At 39.8% G+C, this 27,252-nt stretch overlaps 2 protein-coding genes across 4 annotated transcripts in view; one reads left to right on the top strand and one right to left on the bottom strand.

Annotated features, from left to right (window-relative positions):
• RELL1 (RELT like 1) overlaps positions 1-27,252 on the bottom strand; it is a 76,034-nt gene that overhangs the window by 45,953 nt on the left and 2,829 nt on the right. For 2 of the 3 annotated variants that reach the window (XM_054204361.1, XM_054204363.1), the window contains one exon: positions 21,448-21,554. In XM_054204361.1, the coding sequence (XP_054060336.1) occupies positions 21,448-21,495 (48 nt within the window). In that variant the 5' untranslated portion in view covers positions 21,496-21,554. Of the gene's footprint in view, positions 1-21,447; positions 21,973-27,252 lie in introns of those variants that run through there. The other variant, XM_054204364.1, reaches the window with a different exon arrangement.
• On the top strand, positions 674-20,665 carry PGM2 (phosphoglucomutase 2). Its single transcript, XM_054204360.1, has 14 exons — positions 674-831; positions 5,441-5,608; positions 6,477-6,583; positions 6,914-6,998; positions 8,283-8,366; positions 9,827-10,020; positions 11,169-11,358; positions 11,964-12,061; positions 14,538-14,718; positions 14,833-14,926; positions 15,750-15,879; positions 18,482-18,671; positions 19,337-19,470; positions 20,250-20,665. The coding sequence occupies exons 1-14, from the start codon at positions 760-762 to the stop codon at positions 20,350-20,352; spliced, it is 1,830 nt and encodes a 609-aa protein (XP_054060335.1). The 5' UTR covers positions 674-759; the 3' UTR covers positions 20,353-20,665.

The following is a 27,252-nucleotide window of genomic DNA, read 5'->3' as shown; positions in this document are numbered from 1 at the left end:
GGAGATCATCTAGTCCAACCCCCCTGCCAGGGCAGGGTCACCTAGAGCAAGTTGCACAGGAACGTGTCCAGGCGGGTTTTGAATGTCTCCAGAGACGGAGACTCCACCACCTCTCTGGGCAGCCTGTTCCAGGGCTCTGCCACCCTCAAAGTAAAGAAGTTTTTCCTCGTGTTGAGCTGGAATTTCCTGTGTTCCAATTTGTGCCCGTTGCCCCTTGTCCTGTCCCCGGGCACCACGGAAAAGAGTCTGGCCCCATCCTCTTGAAAACGGCCCTTTAGATATTGTAAGCATTGATGAAATCCCCTCTCAGTCTTCTCCAGGCTAAACAGACCCAGGTTCCTCGGACACTATCCCTCATTTCTACCGACTTAAAAAAGACATCTAAGTAGCCGTACTCCAGTGCCAAAGCAGGGACGCGGCTCATCAGATAAAATCATTCAAAACACCCCACTTTTCCCGAGACCCCCCCCCCAGCTCCGCGGCCCATCCCCGGCGAGCGGGTTGGCGGCTCTGCCGGGCCCTGGCCCTGGGCCCGGGAGGGGCGGTGACGCGGGCCGGCCCCGGCGGGCGGAGCGGAGGTGGGGCGGCCCGGCACAGGCCCAGGCCCCGGCCCTGACCCCAGGCCCAGGCAGGCGGGCGGGGCGGAGGTGGGGCGGCCCGGCCCGGGCCGGCCTCGGCGGGCGGAGCTGGGCCGAGCGGAGCCGAGCCGGCGCCCTGCGGAAGAGGAGAGGGAAGGGAAGGAGTGGTGGCGGCGGCGGGATGGCAGCGCGGGGCTCGGCCGGGGATGCCGCGCTGCGGCGGGCGGCCGAGCAGTGGTTGCTGTGGGATAAGGTGAGGGGCGGCGGGGCCGGGTCAGGGAGGGGGACGATGGGGGACGCAGGCTTGTGGAGAGTCGGGGCGGTTTTTAAGCCCTGCCCGTGCTTGGGGCGGTGAAGGCGCCCGCGGGCTCCTCTCCCTCCGCTCTCGAAGCCCCCGGCGCAGGGGGGTCCGACCCCTGGCAGCGAGGGGACGCGGGCGGGCGGCGGGTCCGGCCCCCTGGGGCACCGCGGCGGGGGCGTGCTGTCATGGCAGCCCCTCTCCCGCTCAGAAACACCCCCGGGTGCTCTGCCGCTACCGTCGCTTGCAGCTCCGCTGAATTTACTTTTTGAAAGGGCCTGTGTCATTCCTGACCGCTTCTGTTGTCGGGGCGGCTGATAGGCTTTAAATTATGAAAGGCAAGGCCTCCCTCCCGGTGGTAAAGACCTTCAGCTACCTCCGTATTTTTGTTTAGTAAAATAGGGTTTCTGGAAGACATATGGGCTTGCTTCAGAATCACTAGGAAATGCAGAAGCCATCCTTTTTTTCCCCTGCTATTGTCACCCAGTGCTTAGTGACTCCCACTGTTCATAAAATAACTCCTGAATCTTCAATATTGCCTGGTTTTGTGGGTTTCCTCACTTTTTCTGCTGTTGCTTAGGAACACTTTAGCATGCGTTATTTCCCTTCCTGTTAAGGTGCTTAAACATCTTAAGACTTATCTTTGTGTCCTTTCGTTTTGGTCTTGACAGCACTACACACAGAAATAAAATTTTCTGAGTATTTCTGTATTCCATGTGTCTAAAGAAATGTCTTGCCATAGCGGTGTCCTGGAAACGCTCACATAGTTCATAGCTCCTTGTTGCTGCACTCTCCACTGAGATGCAGGCCCATATTCTATATATGTGGTTTGCATGGGTTTTTTTTTGGTCCCTATACGTGAAATTTGTTCGTTTTGCTGTATTGGAACACACTGGCCATTGCCCTGATTCGGTCACTTTAATGACTGCCCTGGGCTCAGCACAGTACAGCTCAGTACAATCCTCTCTGGGTTTTGTGTAGCCTACATATTGTTTTGGTAAGGGGTCTTCTGCGTATTTCAAGATTATCAGTGAAAACACAGAATAATTCTTTTTTTAGTATTCTTTTTAGGTTCTAAAGGACATCATGAGAAGTACCTCAAGTTTGTTGCGATTCTTCATTAAAGATCATTCAACTGGTTAACTGATCAGTTAGCCAGCTCTGGTTTTATTAATAATAATGCAGTGCCAAACCAGCCCTTCTTTCAGAAATGCTAGTTTATCACATCAAATGACAATAAGCTTTTGTGTCTTTTTTTTTTTCTCAGTTTAACTGATTTTAAGAAACCAGTCTGGTTTTAAAGGGCCTCTTATTTCCATAAGTTCACTGACTAACATTAGTTATATTCCTGTCTTCTGTGTAATCATTTCACTTTCAACTGGTTATTCCAATTATTTTGTGAAACCCTCTGGAAATATAATGCAGCATCCCTTATAGTATCTTTACTTTTGAAAAGTTACCCTTTTGATAACAATTGCATCTTTCATTCAGTAATAATTCACCGGTGTGCAATACCCATTGCTGATTGCTCAAAAATTATGAGGTATTTTCGTTTCTCAGGGAGCTCTTACGTATTTGTATTGAGTAACAGAAGAATCCGATATAACCCCTGTCCATTTACTCTGATATTAAAAAGAAAAAAAATGGATGTGTACAGATAGGTTAATATTTAATGATGATAAGCTGCATGTTTCTTACAACATAATAGTTTGCAAGAGTGAGCCCGTATGCCTGAAGATGGTTCTGCTGACTTAAAAGGAAATTTCTACCTAGATGACAATTACTGAGCTCGTTACCAGGCTATTTTTGTCATTGTATTCATTACAGAAGTACCATATTTTTCATTCTTTCTATTATCGATCATAAAATTATGGATAGAAGGCAGCTTCTGTTTTTCTTAAAAATAAAACCTGTTTAGTCAGTAGCTGTCCCTCAACTTTAAAACCTTCTGGGGACTCCTGCACTGATGGGGCCTTCCTTTAGATTAAGGTAAATAACTCATATTACAGGTGATGTTAAAACAAACTGCACTACTGCATATTAACCCTGTATTAAAATACCTGCCACTGTATTCACAGAAATCGGTATTCTCATGCTCACATCCAGTTTTGTTGGAGAGTAGAAAAAGCGTAACCTGGGAGAACCAGGGAGGAAGGAAAAAAGCAGCACTTCATCCTTCAGATGCAATTGGGTCCTTCTTTAATAGAGGTGCTATGAGGATTTGGTTTTGGCTTTTTCTTCTGCTTAAAAAAAGCTTAGTTTTTTTTCCTTGGCTGTATACAATGGCATCGTAACATTCCTAAAATTGAAACAAAACGGTAACAGTTGTCTGTACAGTAAAAATACCCATAAAATGCAGATTCTTATGAGAATATAGCCATAAACAATTATAAGGGTAATTCTGTAAAGATCCTTCTGCTATGTTAAATAGACCCGGGCCTGGCTTTTACCATTACTTTTTAGACTGTGTGGTAGCCGGGGGGGAACAACTCAAACAACTAAATTCACACAGTCAAGTTTTCTCTAGCATCTGATGTGGACTCAGGCACAGGACTCCAGGACTCAGGCAGCCACCTGGATAAGTACGATCATTTAACCACACCTGAAAAATAGGAGGATCCCTGTAGTTTCACAGTAGATACCAAACCTAGGAAATTCCTCTAACAGCAATAACAAATACAAATCTCCTTGGTTGTGAGAGCTCCAGTATGACCCTAGGCTGCCCTTCTGTGTTGGCATTACAGCTTCTAGTCTGTCCAACATCTCTACAAATGTGTGCAGCATCTATCTAAAGAGATGCTGGTTGCAATGGTAAGAGAGAAAAAGCTCCACGAAGCTCATGCAGGAAAAAACCCCAAAAGGTGACTAGGCAGTGTACAAAGCCTGATGCAAAAGGTGACATTCAGGCTTTACCTACGAGACATAGGCCTGATACTGCAGCAAAAAGTTCACGTCAGTTTTTAAACAGCCTAAACTCAAAATAGTTATGCTGACCTATATTATTCTATAATAACACAGAATTATATTTATTCTGTAATCATACAGAATTCTGATGAGCCTCCTGCAAGGAAGTGTCAGTTACAGCGTTCTTGGACTGGTAAATTGGTAATTCTTAAACTGGAAATCAGTAATTCAAGGGTACCTAATTGCTTGCTGCACCCAGGAAACCTGATTTTGTTTTCTTTAATGAGTCCGGCTTATTCTGCATTATATAGTTTGCTCATTAGCACCAAAGGCTCTCTAGCTTTTTGAGTGTTTATTTAAACTATGGTGGTTGTCCTGCAGCAGCAGGTGCACAGATCAATGATTAGGGCATCCAGGCCCTGATCTCAGTTTGGTTTCCAGAATGCTTATACCTTTGTACGCGTGCTCACTCACGTGCCTACTACTGTGTGTGTTCTGGAGCTGCAGAAAATACATTTTTTTTTAAATATTTTTTTTTTTTTGCCTAGGATGAGATGCTGTCCCTTGCTGTAAGCATACCTAGGTCATCAAAGCAATAATGAAGTCTTTGACTTTTATGAGGTCATTTAGTTGACCAGAAATCAAAGCTTATGTCCATTTGGAAATTATAATCTTTGTACTCCAGTGTAAAGTGTGTGTAATCATGCGGTGACTAACCTGTGGAGTATGCCGCCTCTCCACATAACCCTGTTGCCTAGTGGCTGGAGTGTGCCATCTGTCCTCTTGGCTCATCAGTTTTCAGGAAATCAAATATTGAACTTCACAAATCCCATGTTACTAGGATTGAGATGTCAGGGTATTACAGGGACTTTACTAGTTCCTAAGTCTGGAAACGAGAGTTGATAACAATAAAGAGTCAATGTAAGTAATATACCAAGAAAAGCAGTGAGACTTAGAAACTTGTCACTGTTCACAAGCAGCCTGATGTGGCCTTTCCATCCCACTCCACACAGTCATTTTATTTAAGAATTCAGCTGGAGTTGCTAAGCTTTCATCCTGAGGATTGTGCTTATTTTTACAAGCACTCCCTGCGAATTGTCATCTTTATCTTCTGAGCAGTCTGCTTGGTTTTGCTGCTGCCTCTGGTTTTAGCCAGTCTTGGGACAAGGTTATGATTTTAATTTTTTTTAAACTCTACTTGTAGCACTATGGAAGTAACAAATATTTCTTAATTATCCACTTAATTTACTTTCTTGTATGTTTAGTGTAGTTCTTGTGTCGTGATGACAAAAATTCTCTGAACTGTAAAGGTGCTTTTTTATTTGTTTTTGTTTTGGTTTTAAAACAAGAAAATATTAAAATAGACATCTCGGAAATGTTTTCACTTCCCAAAATGTGCTATATGTATACACTGCTGTCAATGCAGCATGCTAACTTAAGGAGATAAATCTAAAATAAGTAATACTTGAGATTGCACTGACTTAAAATTAGGACGATGTAGCAGGAGTTCTGGTGTTCTGGAAGCGATGTGCTATGTTTTGATACTGAAATAACCCGGTACAGAGAATGGGAAAGAAAGTCAGTTTTGTTAAGAAGCTTAAGGGTATTAAAAACAAACAAACAAACCCTTTTCTAGGATATCTGAATTTTGTATCTACAGAACCCAAAAACTTCTGCAACAGTGAAGCAACTGGTTGCTGATGGAAATGCCGGAGAACTGCAGAAATACTTTGGCTCGCGGATGGAGTTTGGCACAGCCGGGCTCAGGGCTGCCATGGGACCAGGGATTTCCCACATGAATGACTTGACTATTATCCAGACGACCCAGGTATTGTGTTCAGCACTTTATCTCACTTAACTGGTTGTATATATGAACAGAAGAGCATCATTTATGACAAGCAAATGGGTATTCTATGGAAGTACAAGTTTTTTACTATTCCTCCAGTTCTCAGAAGTAATTTAAGTGATAATTAGCTGACTGCTGATCTCTGAAAACAAGCAGAGAGAAGTTATTAAGCCATTAAAATTAGTTATTTTCCATATTTGATTTGCAATGGAATTTATACACAGTACAGTTAAGCTCCAGGGGATCAGTTAGTCCTGATATAACAACTACAAAAAATACCCAGCATTTGGCTAAGCTTTGTGTATGTTGGACTTAAATTTACATGAATGCAGTGAAGCCACAAATACTCATATAGGTCCTAAAGTAGATCTACTTGGGGAGAATTCGAAAACACCCAGAACCTTAAATTACTGCAGCCTGGAGTGGTAGTGTATCATGTTCTAACCAGGTGTCACTATTAAGGGTGAGATTCAGTAAAAAAACAGAGAAATTTCAGTTAAAAAAAATAAATATTGGCCAGTTGTTCTCTTCCTCATCTGAGACCTAACACAGCTAAATCATATCTCAACATCTGCAATTCAGACTAATCACATTAATTGTGTCTTTCTGGAGTTGGTTCTGATTTTTGGAGAAGTACTTAAATGCTGTCCACTTTCACTATGTTGATTTGAAGGTTTCTGATATTTCTTAGTGTTTATTAGTCCTAGACAAACTGAATCCCAATCCAGTTCAGTGAGATGTTATGTGCGCTCGCCCTTCGAAGACGTCAGCATCTTAGCAGTCATCTTAATACAATGATAAATAAAATATTAAGATTTGGTTAATGAGGTGGATTTGTTGTTGTCTTCAGGGATTTTGCAGGTACCTTGAGAAGAATTTCAGTGACCTGAAAAAAAGAGGAGTTGTGATTGGTTTTGATGCTCGTGCCCATCTTTCCAGCGGAGGTAGTAGCAAAAGGTACTTTTTAGGCTTTAAGTATTTTGTACATGTCTTGTGTGATCCATTATGGGTTTGTATCTGCTTCAACAGTATCTTATCTTTCTGTAGAGTGAATTAAGGTGAGGGATTTACAGTATTTTTATGTGCTGTTATCCCAAAGCAGTTCTTAGAGTTGTGCTTTGTCTGTTGGGAATAGTAAGGGAACACATTTAAATTGGCTCTGTGTAATAATTCGGGGTTTATTTATATGGGGTTTGGTTTATTTTTTTTAAATTGGAGTGTGGGCTAATTCGTGAGAAAATGAATATATTTGAATATATTTCCAAGGTATCTTTTCTTCCTGTTTAGGTTTGCAAGACTTGCTGCTAATACCTTCATCAGTCAAGGAGTTCCAGTTTATCTGTTCTCTGATATAACACCAACTCCTTTTGTGGTAGGTTTCTCTAGTATGTATTTCTATACGCACAAAGATCCTGTCAGATATCTTGCATTACTTATGTGAAGGATAACTAGACAAATGACTTCTAACTTTTTAAGCTCTCCCTGCAGTTAGGCTTAGGCTTATTTAGCTATGTTTAGTTTACAACATCCACAGCAAGAAAAGGAAGAAGCTTAGTGGAACACCAGTGACAGTGGGATGTGTTTCTGTTCGTTCCTGCTTTCCGGCAGATTTCTTGTAGAAGACATCTCATGGTTTCTAGATTGCTGTGGAGTCTGAAGTCTGAAACATGCACACACATTTAGTTTTGTGATTTTGGGTTGGTTTGTTGTTTTTTTTTTTAATTTCTTTTTTTCTTTTTGGGGTATGGAATCCGAAGTAGCCTTTTTAAATAGCAGGTTGTTGGAGTGCGGCGATGTTATGCCAGCAGGGTTGTTCAATGCGTCCGCATTTTCACCATCCGATCACTAGGTGTCAGTACTCTAGAGCGATAAAGAAAACCCCTATCTGCACCAAAAGCAACAGTCACTCCTGATACCAGTAGCTCTTGTGAAGGCAGCGAAAAGAACACGGCGGGATGAAGACTTTAGATGTTGCATTCACGTACTGATACAAATTTTGGTAGATTTAGGGTCAAATGCTTCATAGTGCAGTTTAAAACGGTGTTACAAGAACTGCAGTTGATTGCATTCACTGTTAAATAAAGAGCCAGGATTAAACTCGAACTGGACCTGTGGTCACAAATGATGCTTTATTTTTAATTCATTCCATCTGTTTTGGACTAATTCATAAGAGCTCTCCCCAAAACAATTCTCTTCTGAGCCACAATGGAGTAGTTGCCCCATGGGCTGCTCTCAAAAGATAGTATGGAGGAGACTGCTCCAGTTGCAATTCTCTACCCTATGCAGACTTCTGCCATTACCCCAACAGACTTTGCACCCTTACAGACCTCAGGTATCTCAAGTCATTCTACAGCAGGCAACACATGGTTTGTTTTCTTTCTATAAAAACGCTACTCTAGAGATCCACAAAGTGCCTGAAACAGCACTAAGAATATATAAATGGGAAAATGCACAAGAAAAAGCAAGGGGTAAAGTTATGCCACATGGGGTCTAGTGGAGCAAGTACTGCTTAGCTTCTGTGTTAGAGAATCAGTCTGTAGGAATCACATCCTGGCTTTCATTTCGTTCAGCGGTATGGAAGTATTGTGTATGCATGAGAATTAATAATATATAATATTTCGCACATTCCACTACAGATAACTTTCTCTTTTTACAGCCATACACAGTGACTCATCTGAAACTTTGTGCTGGAATTATGATTACTGCTTCCCATAATCCAAAACAAGATAATGGTTACAAGGTATTTCTCTACAGTCTATTTTCTGTCTTTTTTCAAGCATTTTTTTCTATGTAGAAACACTGATACTATTGTGTATAGTTCCTATCATGTTATAGACCAAATTAATTGATAGTTTGATCTCTTCTAGATGTATGTATTTAAAGCTAGTAGTGTGTTATACTAATAACATAATTAAAATCTTAGCTCTAGAAATTAGGAAGATAAGTAATACCATTACATACTTTGGAACACTGTAAAATATTAAGGGACCTCTTTTCAAAGGTATTAATCATTTCTCCAATTCATGATTTAAAAAGATCTCTTTAGTTTTACAAACCCAGAGAATTAAAAATATGTGAAACTAATGAGTTGCTTGTACAAAACGTTTTGAATAAATTCCATTAATTTCTTGTAGTATATTTTTCTTTTGCTAAGTGACACAGTTATCACTGTGCTTTTTTTTCTATGACGGAAATCTGCTTTCCATTGAAAAAAACATGGCTGAGCTGCCTGTCTGCCAGTCATCCCATAGCTGGACTACTCATATAGAGACTGTTTCTAATACACAAAAACGGAAGTTGGGAGATCTTTTTTGTCTTCTTAGTAGAAAAACAACGCATTAGCAGGGATGATTTCTTGCTGTCTTGCCCTCCAGAAATTCATGTCTGTTCAAAATTGCTTTTTTAAATATTTCATATATTGATCTTGATAGCTTGTTTAGATGTTTTATCAATTACTTTTTTAACCTACTTAATTTTTTCTTAATGTTTTGTTATTTGGGTTACATATTTATGTGGCTCAAACACTGTCAGTATCTTTCCCTATACTTGTTGTCTGTAAACCGTCAGTAGAAGGAAGTGTGCAAACAACTGTCAAAAAATAAGACATAATAAGTACACGTCTTTCTGGATGTGTAAACAATCAACAAAAAAGGAGAAGACTACAAGTGATGAACACCTTGAAACTTAGTTGAATTTGTGCTTATTGTTGTGGCAACACTGCTGTTGTAGGCAGCTGCAGTGTTTTTGTGCCTTTCTCCTTAATTTTTTTGCGGTAAATGTGTTTCACTTTTGCACTTTTTTCTTCTTAACGATTTCCTATATATAAGGATTATACCTAAAAATCTGGAAGAAAGTATATGAAATAGCATGGGGAAATTATCAATTCCAAGGCTGGCAGACAGGCTGATACTTGAATCTTCTCAATAAATGAGCTGGGTCTTGTGTTGTGTTTCATTACGGATTTTGGTATCTTTTGATAAATGAGCCAGCTTTTTTTTATAGCACAAAAAATGGTATGTGAGAGGAAACACTGAGAATATGAACAGGGGAATACTCTGGGTATACTTAAGCCTAATATACTGTAATACTCTACTGAATGCAGTGCACCTTATCCAACAAAAAAAAAAAAAAACCAAAAAAAAACCAACAAAGCTATCCTACAATATCAATGACCAAGTACTCACTCAATTTATTATTTAGGTTTACTGGGAAAATGGTGCTCAGATCATTTCCCCTCATGACAAAGGAATTTCTCAGGCTATTGAGGAGAACCAAGAGCCGTGGCCTCAGGCTTGGGATGACAAACTGATTGACAGCAGCCTGCTGCTTCATGATCCATACGCCATGGTCAATAAGGAATATTTCAAAGACATACAGAAACAGTGTTTTCACAGGTAACTGGTGTTAACTCCGTTAAGAATACGGGATTTTCCTATCTAGTACGTCAGCGGGGCAGTTTAGATTTACGGGAGTCAGGGCAGCCATGATCCTGCCGTGATCCAATTCTGTCTGTGCCTTCTTGACATCTTTTGTGGTAGCTCTTGCAGCTCTGTGGTGAGGCAGTAAGCTAGTTTGTAAAGCTGGTCTGCCACAAGACTAACCCAGCAAAGTGAGCGATCAGTTTCTGATTATATCATCTCTCTGTATTCGCATAACCACACATCAGCCAAGTGGGGCTATCTTGTGTTGCTGGGGGTGAGCTGAAACTGATGGTCCAACAGCCTTAAAATGGGCTTCTAAGAGAGAAGGTGAAGCAAGCTGTTGAGCCAGTTCTGGAAGAAGGAGGTCTTGCTCTGTTGTTGTAGCCTTGCCTGTGTTCCTGGTGGCCTTGGGCACCTTGCGTGAGCCTATTCCTGTCACTTGCTCAGTGAAAAAAATTCACTCAACAAAATCAAGTGGATGTTTCTCTTTGTGATTAACAAGTGGAATCGGTTTATGGAGTAGATGAGCAGCAATCTGTTAGATCTGCTTATTTACATCAAAATTTTAACCACCAGTAACTACGTTCTTCCTCTTGCTAAAAACAAAGTGAGAATTTCTAGAAAGTTTGGGCTATGTGAGAAATTGTGCTGCTTTTTCAGAATAGGAGTTAAATGTCTCCTTAGGAGTTTGCGTGCCTTTAGGTATGTTCTACACTTTCAATAATGTACTTCATAAAAATGTGTGTGCTCAAATGAGGCATGCTGCTGTCGGATCACTGTGTTCACAGTCTGTGGAGTTGGTTTAAATGACAGAATTGGGGATGAAGAGTCTTATTAGTCAGTTCTGTTTGTTTTCCACTCATCTCCTTCGGGGTGCATAGAGTGTACTATCTTTCTTATTCCAGTGATTTGCATGTACCAAGACACTAAAGAGTGACTCATATTGCTAGAAAATGAGGCTATGACAATTTTCAAGCCATTACGTTTAAAAACTGATCTCCTTTAATTTGTAATTTTAACAGTGGTGTAGAGTACTGAGTCATATCTGTTTCTGAACGTAGTCAATTTTGTGCAGAATATTCTTCCATATCCAAGTTTACTGTTAATCTGTTTTATTTCAGGAATATAAACAAGGAAACAAACTTGAAATTTGTTCATACTTCTGTGCATGGCGTAGGTCATAAATTTGTGCAGTTGGCCTTCAAGGCATTTGACCTTAGCCCTCCTTTTGCCGTTCCGGAGCAGAAGGATCCTGATCCAGAATTTCCCACAGTGAAGTATCCAAATCCTGAAGAAGGCAAAGGTGTTCTGGTAAACAGATATCTTTTTTTAATAGTTGCAATGTCTTTCAAACAGTGTTTCCTTTCTGCCAGTAGTCATGGCTATAAATATTGGTTGAAGGTCTATTTTTATTTCTGTTTTCATAGCCTTACATTTAGTGAAGACTTAGTATCCTTTCATTGACATTTGTAACTCATTTTGAACCCGTCAGATAGCGATTAGCTCTGAGTTTAAACTACTTTGTTCAGCGCTCTAACAGAATGTGCCACATCTCCACGTACAACAAAGTGATACAGTTTCTTTTAAAAAATAAAATAATAATTAAAGGGGAAGTCCTGACAGGTGGTTAGAATTTATGCTACAAGTATTTCTGCTACACTTTGTTATTGCAGGATCCTGTTGAATCTAAGTAGCTTTTGACTGGGGCTGCAGAAGGAGAATGATACAGGTGAAGTTAAATATTCTGACCGTGCTCTACTGCTGCCAGGCTTGAAGTTTATTTTTTGTAGAGACACATCATGATTTTGGGTGTTTGAGATTAAATAAATTGGGAAAATTATTTAAACCTGCGAAGAAAGTGAAAATATTATTTGGAAGTATTAACACTCATCTGGTCTTGCTTACCACTTTTGCAGACACTGTCTTTTGCTTTGGCTGAAAAAGATGGGGCAAAAATCATTTTAGCAAATGATCCTGATGCTGATCGACTTGCAGTGGCAGAGAAACAAGAGAGGTATGGTAATAAAGAAATGCAAATCGTTTACATTTTTTACTTAAAGGCTAGGCTTATTTGGGGGATTCTGCATCCTTATGTTGCAGAGGAAGATTGAATAGTCAGAGTAGTCTCTTTTGGACTGAAAACACATAGACATGTGAGAGGATTCGGTGAAGCAGACCACAGTGGGGGCAATAAATGAAATAATGATTAACATTAGACACTGTACAGAAGGCTGAATAAATACTTGACACTTGCTGTATTCGAGGCATGCAAAGAAGCATGTGAATTGTTGTGATTGTGCTATACTTTTTTAAAGGTAGGTTTTCAGTTAGAAATTTTTCACAGAAGACTGATAAACATTCTTTCATACTGTGTCTATTAAATAATAACTTGAATATTCAGGAGAGCTTTTATAGTTCCCTGATATCTCAGGAATAGGGAACATCCCTGTTCTTTAATACGAGTTCCTTCATTCTCAAATACTGTTAGAACAGACATTTTACTAATCATTAGATGATTTGGGCCTCTCTTGCTCAGTTCCCCACTTCTGTTTCACCTTAAGATTTGTCAGTGTTTGGTGCTTCTCAAAATAGTCATTTGTAGCCTCTTTAAGGACCAGCTACACATGCATTATTTATCTATGTATATCCTGCCAAAGAATGGGAACGTAAAAGGTAAACGTCCTCAAACAGGGGCTTTTCATAAATTTTTCATATTTATGGAACATGTAACCTGCAGTTCTGACCCAATATTGCCATCCTCTTACTTCATGCCCCCTGATATCCTGTACTTCTACAATTGTTTGCATTTATGTATTGTGGTTATATTTGATGGATGAAAATAAGCTGAAGTACTGCACTTGGTTTCGTATCTACAAATAGTGGTGTTTCTGTTTTACCTACCTTGATAAAGCGGGAACTAATCTGAGCAGTTTGAAACCATAAAAGTAAACTACAAGGTTTTCAGCTCAGAGGAGCAGAACAAAAATCTGCTGAAGGCGCAGAAATAGCGTAAATGAATTCCCTGTGCCTGAGAGCCAGAAGAGGGATATAAAGTCATGGCAACAGTCCGTGGTACTTAAGGGATGAGGTGGGAACCTGCTAGATGTCCTCAGTGATTGTGGATGATGCAAGTATTTGAACCTGAATTAGTTATGCAAATTCCACAAACCCAGTAAAAGGAGACAGGGCAAATATCCATTTTGCTTACCTGATAACCTCTTTTGGTCTTGTAGCAGCTTCAAAGGTGCGATTGTTTTATTTGGTCTTTTGGGCTCTTTTTTTAACTCGTTATCCTCACAGCGTGAACTTAAGGAGGCTTCTCTGCCTTTAGAAGAAGGATGGGCTAATTGGCACTCTGATGTATCTTTGGCAGTGTTTGCTGGAATGTCCTTATTTTAACATTTTTGGCCTGTGCCAGCCTCGCTTGGCAATTCAGCGTTGAGGAAGAAGCATAAAAAGTTTTAGTTCGTGCTAGTTATGATGGGTTAAAACAAGAATGCAAAATCACTCATGTTTTTTGTCTAAAAACTTAGCTATCAGAGGCTTGAAGAGGGGAGTGTTAGTTTATCGTGATCAAGAGCATGGTGCTCTTGTTCTGTTACCTCTTTGTTAATTGTTTAGCCAGTCTTAGTTGCCTCCTAATTTTCAGTCCTGCATCCTCCTCTCAGACTTCTGCTGTAGCTGTTCATACACTAATCAAATATTAATATGGGCTTCTACAGTATCTGTACTTCTTCTTTGACAGAAACTCCTGCTAGAGCACACTCTCTCAGCGCTCTTACGCTAAGCTGTCGCTGTGCATTGCTTTGTGCCTGTTGGCATCAATAAATGCAGGAGACTGAGTCTGCTTCTCTTTCACAACAGGTACTGTTTCTGTAGGTCTTGATTTTTGTCAGTTTGGCCGTGTCTTTGTCCCCTTTTGTGACTGGGAATTTCGGGGCAATTTTGACATGTCTGTTCCTTTTTCCTTCAATTTTTCTTGTTCTAGCAACATGTCAATCTTTTTTTTTTTACTTGTTTGAGATTTTTTCCAATCTCCCTCAAGGACAGATTGGTGTATTTGTGATTAAAGCAAAGGTATTTGTCACCAAGTCCACTAAAAATACTGATCATCTGAGAGCTGTATTTTCATGTCTCTGTGCTTGTCTTAATAATTGATTTTATAATTTGTCTGCTGAATATTTTTGTTTTACTTAAAATATGTTGGAAATATCACTGTTTTGTCTTTGGATAAACTTAAAAGCTGGTACGTATGATGGAGGAGGAAGTAACTGCTTCAGAATTCTTTGCGGGAGGAATTTTTTTGTTTGTTCTTAAAGAACACATGGTATCTTGTTACTGTTACTTGGATCTTAGATGCAGTGGTTTTATTTGCTAGTATTCACGTATGAAAGAACCAGTAGATTATTTTTTTCCGGTATTATCCTTTGGATTCCTATACTTTCTTTTTTTGTTGTTTTTCTCTGTTTTATTTTTTTCCCCCCATCCAGTGGTGAGTGGAAGGTGTTTTCTGGAAATGAGCTGGGAGCTCTTTTAGGCTGGTGGATCTTCACTTGCTGGAAAAATAACAATAGGGGTACTTGTGCTATTAAAGATGTCTACATGTTATCCAGTACCGTTTCTTCCAAAATCCTGAGAGCAATTGCGCTAAAGGAAGGTTTTCACTTTGAGGTAAGCTGTTGTATGTTATTCCATGTTCTTTTATTTGCTTACCTACACAATGTCATAGCTTTGTAAAACACTGCTTTTATTTTTAATGCCTTTTTTCCCTCCTTACTGCTGTAGGAAACACTGACAGGTTTCAAGTGGATGGGCAACCGTGCCAAGCAGCTCATGGACCAGGGAAAAGCTGTGCTTTTTGCATTTGAGGAGGCTATAGGTAAGAAACAGAATATTCCTGTAAAACACTGAAAGTAGTACTATGGTAAAACATAGCAATGTAAAGGTGCCCTCAACACAATGCATGTATTTGCAGTGAGTAATCAGTATAATCCATTTGGATGACCAATATTACTAGTTTTAATCCTTTGTATCTCTGCTTACTGCAGCGCATGATGGTGTAAGCTAGGTTACATATCTTCAGTAGCATGGCTGCGTAGACTTGGACTGCAAATTCTGCACAAGCTATTTAAAAAAACCCAAAAGAACACGTTCTCGAGACTTCAAGTTGAGTATGTTTAGCTGACAGTTTTAAGCTAAGTTTAAATGTGAATAAAGTAAAGGAAAAACTCCCCCAAATTATATTTGTAAACTGGAAAGCCATGAATAAAAGCTATGAATTCCTGAGAAGGAAATTGTGAAGTGATAATGCTGTTTCTTGAAAACCAGAGAAAATGTGACTGATTTCACAGATAATTATCAGTGTTACCTTATGCTCCCATGTCAGGCTAATCACATTTGAGACAAAATGCTATACTTGCATTGCTCCTGCAGTGTGGCATTTCTCTTTCATGAGAGCTCCAAAAGTACTTGGGAGCATCTGTCACCGATACAACACAAATCTGTCTCTATCTTGAAATTCCATTAAATACATTGCTTATCTAAAATAAAACTGATTATAAGATAGAATTTTTCCACTTTTGGTTTAACTTTAAAATGTCTGTACTATGGTAGTGTGCATTTCTCCTTTAAAAGATGTTGGTTTGATTAACTTCCTCCTCATTTTATCTTATTTCCTCATAAAAATATTTTTCTTTGTGTAGGATATATGTGCTGTCCTGCTGTTCTGGACAAAGATGGTGTCAGCGCTGCTGTTATAACTGCGGAGATGGCCAGCTTTTTGGCAGCCAGGAATTTGTCTTTGTCTCAGCAGCTGAAAGCCGTCTATGATGAGTGAGTTCAATTATAATTGTTTCATTTTTAGATATTCTCCATTCCACATACCAGGGTTAATAGGGACTCAATAGCAACCTATAGTATATGAAGAAATGAAAATTGTGTTATTGTACTATTGACACAATTCTGTGTTAATAGTAATCTTATAGAAAGTGCTCCTGCCTCATTGGCATGAATATATTTATGACTTTGTTTTGTGTCATTTAAAGGTATTTTAAGAATATTACCTTATTAATTCCCTATTAGTTAATGAGATTTTTGAGGCATTTTTGTTTGCTTGTCTGCAAGGTTTCTCCCTTTTGGGAAGTTCTGCACTTTGGTCCTTTTACAGGAGATTGGCCTGCGTTTTGTGCAGCAGTATTGCTGTGTTGGAGAGATTGTGGTGCCTCTTGCTGCTTAAATGTGCCAGATGCACAAAAACTTTGATGGCAGAATGGGTCTAAGTAACTCTGGCATATTTATGCTACTCATAGGAGCCAGCTTCCTTCTGTCCCGCTTGCAGGGCTACTTGTGATGAAATTAATTCTAGTTGGCTCTAAAGTCAGGCTTTTTATTTTATTATTCTGTCTTTTTTTGATGGATGTGTTGATTGTTCTTTCGGCTCTTGAATACTGAGATTTGAGCTGATTATGCAGAAGTGCTGTGACTGTTTGGCCATAACTATTGGCTATATACAGCTGGGTATCCCTCTGAGAGCTTTTAATATGAGGCACTACTTTTCTTTTGTTTTTGTTTAATATGTTCAAAGACCTACAGAAATCAATAGCAAAGATGGCTATTGGATTTCATGAGGCAGGGAGTGGTGTTTGGGGGGGTCAGGGAGTGGTTTTGGTGGGGGCGGGGGGGTTGAGTTGTTTGTTATAAAGGAAGGGAGCATCACAGGCTGGCAGATACTCTCCACCTCTTCATGTCGCATAGACACTAACAAAGGAGTGGTGGAACCTGCAGAGAGACTCATGGAAAACTCCAGCCTTGATGCTTTTTGTTTTCCAGTCCTCAGATCTCTCATTTGTGTGCAGCACTAGCTGTGCTTGTTTCATCCACTGTTTAAGAAGGAATCAAGTGGCAAAGACTTGCTAACACACTGCATAAATAAATTGTGGAATTTATCAGCTATTGTACATGGCAGTTTAGGTGGGTTCAAGAAACAGTAATATAAATGTATGGAGGAGGAATCTATGCCTAGAGCTGCAAATATAGTATTTGATGTGAATATTCCCTTAGTTACTAGTAGCTAGAAGTGTATATTCAAAGAATTATCCTTCTGTCTTATGCTTTTTTTTTTTTTTTTAATATTCATTCAGTGAACACCTGCTTCAGGTTGCCCTCAGAAACAGAATATTTAACTGAGTGGAACTTAGCTATGCCACAGGGCTACAGTGTACATAGCCACTGAAGAGGACTCTAAAAGGCAGAGCTTATCTAGCATAAACGCAGCCTGTAGATGCACCCCAAAGTAAGATGTCACCACACGTAATCACTGTGTGTGCAAAAGCTACAGATACAGGGAAGGATACGAATCTGCCTTATTAAGTTGATGCTTGATAACTAGAACTGGAGGGAGGAGGTTCTTGTTTTGGGGGGTCATTTTGTGTGTGTGTGTGTTTTGTTTGTGCTTGTCGCTAGTATAGAGTTGCAGTTTTCTACTTCTTACTACTTTATTCTTTGTCAGATTTTTCTTGTGAGTTGTTGAAGGAGAAGAAACTCTACTCTGTTTTGGAAATATAGAAGCGGGGTCTGTTCTCAAAGAAATAAATGCACATCAGGAAAGGACACAGTCCTCCTTTCAAATGTAGGATAGGTTTTTCAAATTCCCTTGCTGTATTCTTAAGACTGATTTAACAACTATTGACCTTCAAGATGTCCATTTTGGTATAAACGTGACTCTATTTAAGGAACCTTTCGGGTTTCTAGCATGAACATCCTAGTACTGACAAAAGATTCTGCCCTTCAGATTTCCCTGGCATCAAGGATACTCATCAAGTGTTGAACTTTAGCAAGAGCTCACGTAAACAACCGGTCCAGGCTTGCATGCTTTTCAACAATGTGCTGTTTTGAAAAGTCAGTGTCAGGAGGTCATTTTTCTTTGATGCAAATTCTGCATGATATTACCTGGCAGCAAACTGATGAGGTAAAGAGATAATGTTCAGAACAGTTTGGTTTAGTAGAAACACCTTAATGGGAGAGCGGCTTCTGAAGTGTGATTGGAAAAAAACAGTCTGGAATTTATTTTACTCAGAAAAGGTCAGCTGAAATCCAGTCAAGGAAGCTATTTAGATGCAGTCTGTTCTCTTCCTATGGTGGTTAGATCTCTTCAAGGCAATAACAGCATCTTTTTTTTTTTTCTTCTGGTTTAGCAGTAAACTTCCTCATTTTTAATCATTAAGAGGAAAAGGTGTCTGCACAGAAGTTTCTTTAAAGTATGTAAAATAGGACAATTAACTGTTGAGGCCTTTTTAAAATTGTAAGGTGAACTGATGCTACAGTTGGGTGACCACGGGCATAGATTCTCGCTTTATAGAAGGTTGTGTAATGTGTATGGTGTACAACTCTAAGAAAAACATTGCTTCCTCAATTCATTAATATTGTGTCTTCACAGATATGGCTTCCATATTACTAAAGCTTCATATTTCATCTGCCATGATCCTAAAGTTATTCAACAGCTTTTTGACAACCTTAGAAATTTTGATGGAAAAAACACGTATCCAAAATCTTGTGGTAGATTTAAAGTTTCTGGAATAAGGGATCTAACTACTGGGTATGACAGCAGCCAGCCAGATAAAAAGGCTGTAAGTATATTTTTTTAAATTATATATAGATCAGATCAGAATGTGTGTGTATATATATATGTGTGTGTATATATATACATATACATATATATAAATTCTGTGGACAAACACGTCTTGAGTTTTAAAATAAGTTAGATTGGGGATGATTGTTTTGCCTTGGTGGAAGGAAATGAAGGTTGGGGGCGGGGAGGAAGGTTGGGGTTTTTTTGTTTGGTTTTGTGGTGTTTTTTCTCTCCAAGATGACAGTCTGTAAAGGGAGGTTAGGAGGATCTCGCTGTCTTGCTACAGCAATCTGCATTATCTTATTGTTAGTGTAAGTAAACTGTTTACTGAGATGTGGCTTTGGATTCTTTAGTTTTCCACAATCCATGTTTCTTTTCCTCCTGGGAAATGCTATCACAGAGCAATTTCTGTTTGCAGTAAAAATGTTGACTAGACTTGAAAAGAGCTACCTAGCAGTAATGTGCTGCTACCACATTCTAGGTTGAGGGTAAGGCTTTCATTTGCCTGCTGTGGTATCAAAACCACAATAATGAAGAAAACAGAACGAAGCTTAATTTTAACTGATCCTTTAGTTACATGACATCAAGTCACGGGTTTTGTCTTGAATTCATTATATATAGTCGCTTTCTAAGCTTCTAAAAAATTATTCTTACTATTTCTAGATACTTCCCACTAGTAAAAGTAGCCAAATGATAACATTCACTTTTGCTAATGGAGGAGTGGCCACAATGAGAACCAGTGGGACGGAACCAAAGATCAAATACTATTCTGAACTTTGTGCACCTCCTGGAAACAGGTATTGTCACTTACAGCAATAAATGCTGTGTAATAGGGGCTGTGGGGCTTTCTGGTATCGTTTTGGTGAGGAAGGGGTTCTCCATTATCAAATAATATTACTACAGTCATTACTTCAGTGAATGTATTTGCATAAAGCTTCAGTTCTGCAAAATTTGTTGACGCATTCTTGTTGTCTCTGAAATTCCTTTGAACTTGGTTTCACATTCAGTAAAAACAATATCAAGAAAAACATTCTCCCTTAAATGAAAGTAGGTATGTTCACTCTCTTTTTACATACACAGTTGCTGTAAACTTATATAACAATATATAAAGTGTTCTAATATATTTTAAACGCTTTTATGTTTGGTAATTATATCCTTGACTGATAGCCTTGGAAGTCATACAGTCTTAAAGATAAGCAATTATTAACTTATGTAATGAAAATAATGCTTTCTCACAGATGAAAATTCATCTGAAAATACTATTACAAGTACAGAAGTTACATTTCTAATCACATAAATTTAGTAAGAGAAGATCTTCTGAACTCTGGCTGTTCTATTTTAGATTATATTGTGGGTTTATGCTTCTCCATAGTCCTAAGTGCATTCATGCACATCAGCTGGAGGTGAACATCAGTGCATTACCCTAAGAAATCAAGTGTATATACTTTTAGCATTAATAGAAAATGTTTCTCTCAAACAATGCAACAGACTTAAAAATTCCTCAGGCTGAAAATATGCTTTTTAGCTTCTCCACTGTGACACTGTTTTCTATATTTTTATGGATTTTGTTTCTCAGTGACGTTGAGCAGCTGAAGAAGGAACTAGATGAATTGGTCAACGCTCTTGAAAAACACTTCTTTCAACCAGAAAAAAATAATCTTCAACGAAAGACTGAGTAAAATAGGAAAATTACTACCTTAATTGGTTTTTGCAGCATTAGAAGTGCATTATTTAATAAGTAAGGATTTTTAGGACCAAACATCGGAGAACTCAGACTAAAAAGACTTCTGCTTTTATTAAGAGTTATTCTGGAGACTCCTGGATCTAGTATCATGTATCTTGGAAGGAAAGTACCTTTACCCGTAAAGGACCAAAAAACCCCAATCAGTTGAAGTAAGAGCTTTATGAACTAAATGTTGACTGCTAATGTATTTCAATCAAAACTTGTTTTAATTAAATATTGTAAGTAATATCCTGTTTTCGGAAAAAGTAGCCTGTTTTGTGGGAACTTTTATTTCTTTGGGTGTGTGTAATCTCATAGTACTATGCAACTTTATATAGGTTTAGATTTGCAAAGCAAGTTCTTCTGTTAACAAGAAATACTGAAAGCCTGTGGTGAGACTTTGACAAACTTGGGGCAAGTGTTTCAGAAATGGTGATTCTTGGGGATTTTGGCATAAATAAACAGGAAAATCCCAGTGAATTTGCTGGAGAGACTATACATCATATTCCAGGTTAGAGATACTAAGTGTACTAAACTGCTTTGAATACCATGAACATATTAAGATAATATATCTACATACAGCACCTTTCTGTTTCCTCATTGAACTAAGCATAATTAGTTCAATGTGTACCCCAGTCTGTCATACTGTATGCTACCATGACTTGATGCATAACTCTGCATGTCTAATTTAGAGCAAAAGTTTCCGTTTTATTGCATGCTGTTGTCTGCACTTGCAGAGGCCGAGCGGGTTATTTGGAGGTTACCAGATGACTTTAATACAAGGGTTTTCCGCATTTTCAGTGCTTGTCTTGGGTATCAGTGTAGCTCTAACAGCCTCAGTACTTCTTGGGTAAAGAAACTTCTTTCCCAGAATTACTTCTGGTATCCCATGGAGAATGCCTAGTTGCCAGACCAAGCACAGATCAAATTTAGCAAACTAATCACAAAGGAACAAATTTCCTATTCCATCCCCAGTAAATATTAGCTTACCTTGTTAGCCAAGATGGTAAGCAAAGAACACTGTATACCTGCTTTTAACTTACAGGCTTACCTTTAGAGTTGTCATCGGAGGACACAAGGAAAGAAGTAGTCCCTGCATTCTGAGGCTGTCACATCAGTTTTTCTTGGCTATGCACAATCATTTATATTGAGGTCAATCTGTGTGGCATAGAAAATTAATTTGAAAATAAAGTAATAAGGATACTATGGAAACACAGTATGCTGTTAATCAAATCCTAGTCCTTCAGAGTAGAAAGCTAAAAATATAGGTTAGTAGTTTGTGCAGAAAGTGCTTGTTCACACCTTCTACTTTTCTGTTTCCGTTTCTCTTATATTAACCAAAGATGAGACAAGTTTTTATTGATACATGTTTATTTAGAATAATTACTTGAATAATGCAATCCATACTCCTGAATAGGACCTTAGGTGCTACTGAATGTAGTAGTAACTATAAAGGGAATCTCAACATTCACTTCAGTGCAATCAGCTCTGACACACTGCATGAAAATTCCATACGTATCAACTCCCACTGTTCTTTCCTTCTGAAAATAAAAGCTAAGGACAAATTAAAGGCTTAAAATAAATACATAGTATTTTAGACTTTTTTCATGCATGTTAAAGTGTGCTAAAACAATGCGGCAAGATCTGAGAAGAGACATCAAGCAGGAACCTTACTCACTGCTCCCTAACCCTGCTATTGCAAAGGTTCCGCTTCCTTTCCATGCCTCTCAGCGCGTGAGGTCCTGCTTTCTTTCATTTATGAAGAGGCAACAGGGAGACGTGAAGAGAAGAAGGTAAGGGGGAAGATTAAATTGAGATAGTGTCTGGAGACTGTGTACTCCTGTACTCAAGTAGGAGAACAAAGCTGAAAGGAAAGAGCTCCCGTGTGCTATTGCTCTGTCCTTTACACATTGATTAAAAGGAAATTGATTAATTTTACACATTGATTAAAAGGCAGGAGGATGAGAAACAGAATGGACGACTGGGGCACCTGATTCTCCTAACTTGTCCTTAATTCGTTTACCCTGCCATTCCCAGTAAGAGCCCTTCTGTGTGGAACATCCTCCCTTGAAGGCGCACTGAAGGGTGTTGGGGGTTAATGGTTGATGTAGAGTCTCATGTTCAGCTGCATCATCAGTTCTGGCAGAACAGGTAGAAGGATGAAGCTTGTGGGTGAAATGGAATCTGTTGTGGTAACTGTAAATTATGACTTGCATACATTCGCAACCGTAGGTACATACTTTTTATAAATGCAAAACTTTAAAGCTTTGTTATCCTTACAGAAGTCAAGTTCTCTATCATAATTTTCAATACAACTTGAAGACTGCATCAGTTGTGCAGTTGGGTGTGGGGAAAGAACCTCTTGGTAAGCTCAAGAAATGTCTCAGCATCATGATGAGGGGTGAATGTGCCATTCGTATTCAGCTATGACTTGTTTCACCCTGCATGCAGATGTGATCGGTTCTTCAAGGAGCAGCACTTTTTATCTGGTGGCACTGGGCTTTTTGGCTTCTGTAGTCATCCACTGCAACCTGGTACCAGTCTGTTACTACCAGCCTGGCGCATACGTTACTGAATGTCTGTGCCTGTCTCTAGGCCAGTGTCAGGTCGGTGGGAGGAGGGGGAGACACAGGCACATGGTCCCTAGAGGAGAGTAAGGGGCCTTATTTCAAGGTACTGGCTAGGTGAGAAGCAGAAGGGTGAATGTTTGGCCTATACCTGAATTTCACTCTTGTTAGAGTTGAACGTGTGGCTTGTGACTTAACCACAGGCCACCCTTGCAAAACATGGTTTCCTGCACTGCATTGCAGCCTGAGCTTCAAAGCAAATGGCTTTTCACAAGCTCCCAACCCAGACTGCTCGCTGCCTGGTTAGGTGATGTTGGTTGGTGCTTCCGAGACTGACTTGCTTGTGTTATCCAGCCTCTGCGTGACCACTGTGGGCTGAGGGTCAAGATTATGACAGGCCACCCAGCAGCAGCACCTTTGCCAGAAGATACAGCAGTAGGGAGCATACCACACTGGGGTGCGTGTCATCTTCCTGCCTGCTAAAAACAAAAGCTTCTTCACAGAAAAATGCTGAAGCAAGAGCTGTAGTACACATGTGATGAATGTAAAACACTCCCCCAGCAGCCTAAGCAGGCAGAGAACAAGTGGTGCTACAAACCTATGGCATGTGGGGTGGACTGTGCAGCCTCCACCTGCGGCCCTGGTTGTGTTTGACCTTAAAGTGCGTTGCGGATAGATGCACTGCAGCTGGCTGGGCCAGCTGTGTTACTGGGCTGGTGAGATCCCCAGATGTGCAGGGTCCCATGCTGGAGAGCACGGACAGAAGAATGGTTCTAGCGGAGGGAGGTGGGGGCAGCGCCTTCAATTTGGGCACTGATGAGCTATACCCGGGGCAGGGGAAGCTTTCTGGATCTGTACAAGCCTGCAGCCCTGGGCTTCATTGAGGGAGGTGATTCTACCCCTCTACTCCACTCTGGTGAGGTCCCACCTGGAGTACTGCATCCAGCTCTGGGGTCTACAGCACAAGACAGACATGGACCTATTCAAGCAGGTCCAGAGGAGGGCCATGAGCAATGGTCAGAGGGCTGGAACACCTCTCCTGTGAAGAAAGGCTGAAAGATTTGGAGTTGTTCAGGCTGGAAAAGTGAAGGCTCTGGGAAGACGTCGTTGCAGCCTTTCAATATATAAAGGGGGATCATAAGAAAGACAGAAAGACGCTTTTTACCACGGCCTGTAGTGACAGAACAAGGAGTGGCAGTTTTAAACTGAAAGAGGGTAGATTTAGATGAGATGTAAGGAATTTTTTTTATGATGAGGGTGGCGAGGCACTGGAACAGATTGCCCAAAGAAGTTGTGGATGCACCATCCTTGCAAGTGTTCAAGGTCAGATTGGATGGGGCTTTGAGCAACCTGGTCTGGTGAAAGACGTCCCAGCCTACAGCAGGGGAGTTGGGCTAGTTGATTTTTTAAGTTCCCTTCCAACCCAAACCATTCCATAATTCTTTTTATTTTCACTTGTAGTGTGGGAGGTCTTGCATTTCTTCTCTTACAGAATGTGGTAAAGGATGCTTTACTGCCTTCATGAGGAAGATCTGAAGGCAGTAGGTTTACAGGTCCTGATTTTTTTTATTGCTTTCTTTATTTATCTGAACACCTCCACAGGCTAGAGAGGCATGTTTATTTTATATCTGCTTCTGCATACCAAGCCTGGCTCTGGATTTTGCTAATGTTTCCTCTCTCTAGGAAAGCCATCTGTGTTCAGCCTTGGCCAGAGTCTGTCAAGGTCCTTCACTCTTGAGGGATGCTAAGGAGAACCAGATGGCTTAGTCTATCCCTCAGGTTTGTGTGACAGCCTGGGTTTCTGCCAAGCTGTTGCTGTTATTTGTGGATCATCTACATGCATTAATTACTACTTCTGTCCTGCCTGGAGATCTCGTAGGGCTGTCATCTCTCCTAGGAACAGGCAGGCCCTGGTAATACCAGGGTGGATTGTTGGCTGCCTTGCTGGTTCTGCTAACAGGCTGATAGTAGGGCCATGGTGATGTTGCTGCCCCTGTTGTCACTGTCTTCACCATTCTCCTTGTTTACATCTTTAGAGGGAACCTTCTCATCCTTTTCTCATCTTTCACCTAACTGATCCCCTAAACTGGTTACCTCTAACAGCTACTGGTACAGTGAGACTGTGATTTATTGTCATCAGGCTGAGAACCCCTTTTTTTAGGTTATACAGAAGGTCTTATGGAGCTGGTGAATATGGTATAAGGCAAGACAGAAGTGCCTTTGTAGCCATCCCACAAAGGCTTATGAGAGGTTGTGTGCTGTCTGCTGTGTGGATGCACCTGGAGAACTGCAAGTGTTTTAGAAGTCTGGCAGCGGGGCCAGCAATGAACTGATGTATACTGAGACCACCTTAAGATGGCTTTAGAGCATCCTGAGAAACAGTACATGTACGGTCAAGAATATGGCCAAATCTGTATCATTCTGCCTTCCCACAAACAAGGATTTTACTTTCTCCATTTTCTGCTCTGTTCAAAAGAGAAGTTCACAAACTTGGGTGGGGGGAACAAAAAAAAAAAACCACACTGGTTTATCAAGCTTATTGAACAATTACGACAAACTACAGAATTACAAGATGAAACTTGTTGTTGCTACAGTCTTTACTAACCTTGTCTTGCATCAGAGAAAGAGGACCTATAACTGAAATAAAGAACTGAAACAAAGGCAGTGGTATTGCAAATTGGAGAGAAGTTAGTATTGCCAGTTGGAATGGGTGCCAAGCTACTGCTTCTTCACAGCTGGTCTCATTCCTCCATCAGAGTGTTGTGTAAGACAATGAAGCCAATTTAGAGATGATTAGTCCCAGGATCACCATTAAAAAATAAAAAACAGACAACTGTAATTTGTGAGTAACCAGCCTTGAACTGGGAGCAGAGGCACTAATATTTTATCCAAACTAATATTTAAGGTTATTAGTTTGTTTACCAGTTGTAACTTAAGTCCATTCCTGAATATTATTTTTTTTCAGTAAACTTAATGAAACAGTTTGGCTGGAAGGAAATAAATACATTTCATCTTCCTTACAGGCTGTGAACTTAGTCCACAGCATATTACAAAAAATACAAGTACCTTACTTGAGTTGTAGAGGATTTATTTGAGACTTTTGCCATATAACAAGAAATCATACGAGGATAACTGGAATTCACTATAAAAGAATATTTAATATATAATCAATTATTTTCAGATTGTACAAGTATGTGTTTAAATATGTAACTAATTCACCTACAAAGTTTCTATGAATGAAGTTTCCTGCTTACTATTGCTTTTCAAAATTCTAGTGGTTGTGGGTTTTATTTTGACACACCAACTATAAGCAAACCTTATATCCCTGTTTAACCGTCACTATGAATAGCAACATTAAAATGATATTAAATTAACATTTGTTACCTAAGCATAAGTCTTTACAAGATTGGGGACATTTAGCATTCCATGGCTGAAGGCACCTGGATGCCATACATAAGTAAAATCTAAAAATTAATTGTAAATAAAAATAATGACCAACAAAACTGTTCTCTGCCCCTAAGTATGAAAGTAATCAAAGGTAATTAAACTGTGCTGAATTGCTTTCCTTCAAAATATTTCTTTGCACTGTGCAAGCACACAGATTCATCAAGGATAGTATTTCTGCTCGACCAAGTGGAAGCCAACATTTCTCTTTTGGGTAGTGATTGCCAGGTAACTGAAATGAGGTCACGCACCACCAGCACACTGTGCATAATGGGATGAGCCTATTAAACTGTCCAATCATGTCCTAACACCCAACCAAATAAAATGTAAGATAAATGATGGCATAGCAACAGCAGCTTCCAAACAAAAGGAAAAGCTTAAAATACTCGCACAATCACTGGTAAGTAATTTTCAAATGTATTTATGGGAAAGAAGGGGAGAGAGGATTAATCATGACATCTGAAATGCGCAAAAACACAGAGGCGGCAGGCAGCATCTGTAACAGTAGCTCAACTCTTTCTTGACTTTAATCATGATCAGTGATAATGGAAAGCCCCTTGTCTATGAAGATAATCACTAACTAATGTCGCTGGCATGCATTCCTACAGTGTATGAAATAAGCAAACGTGCTGTAATAACAATTATAATTCAAATTTTGTTTATGGAATGTCTGGAACTATATATAAATAGCTTCTGATACAATATCATTGGCTAAGAATGTAGTACTTCATCCAGAGCTCATTTAAGTCAAAGGACTGCAAAACAGTTAATATCGTGACCTTAATAAGGCACTAAAGAGATTTAAATGAAACAAATCGCAAATGAAGACTTAGACTGTTTTATAT

This window comes from Rissa tridactyla, chromosome 5, assembly GCF_028500815.1.
Source record: "Rissa tridactyla isolate bRisTri1 chromosome 5, bRisTri1.patW.cur.20221130, whole genome shotgun sequence".
Classification (NCBI taxonomy): domain Eukaryota; kingdom Metazoa; phylum Chordata; class Aves; order Charadriiformes; family Laridae; genus Rissa; species Rissa tridactyla.
Note: the sequence above shows the minus strand (reverse complement) of the source record. Positions and strands in the feature narration are given on the sequence as shown.

Bases quoted from the DNA above. Each gene is read 5' to 3' on its own strand.
- PGM2 (XM_054204360.1), top strand. From the start codon at position 760: ATGGCAGCGCGGGGCTCGGCCGGGGATGCCGCGCTGCGGCGGGCGGCC. The intron at 8,367-9,826 runs GTATTTCTCTAC...TTTATTATTTAG, and splicing joins AACAAGATAATGGTTACAAG to GTTTACTGGGAAAATGGTGC. The intron at 18,672-19,336 runs GTAAGTATATTT...TACTATTTCTAG, and splicing joins GCCAGCCAGATAAAAAGGCT to ATACTTCCCACTAGTAAAAG.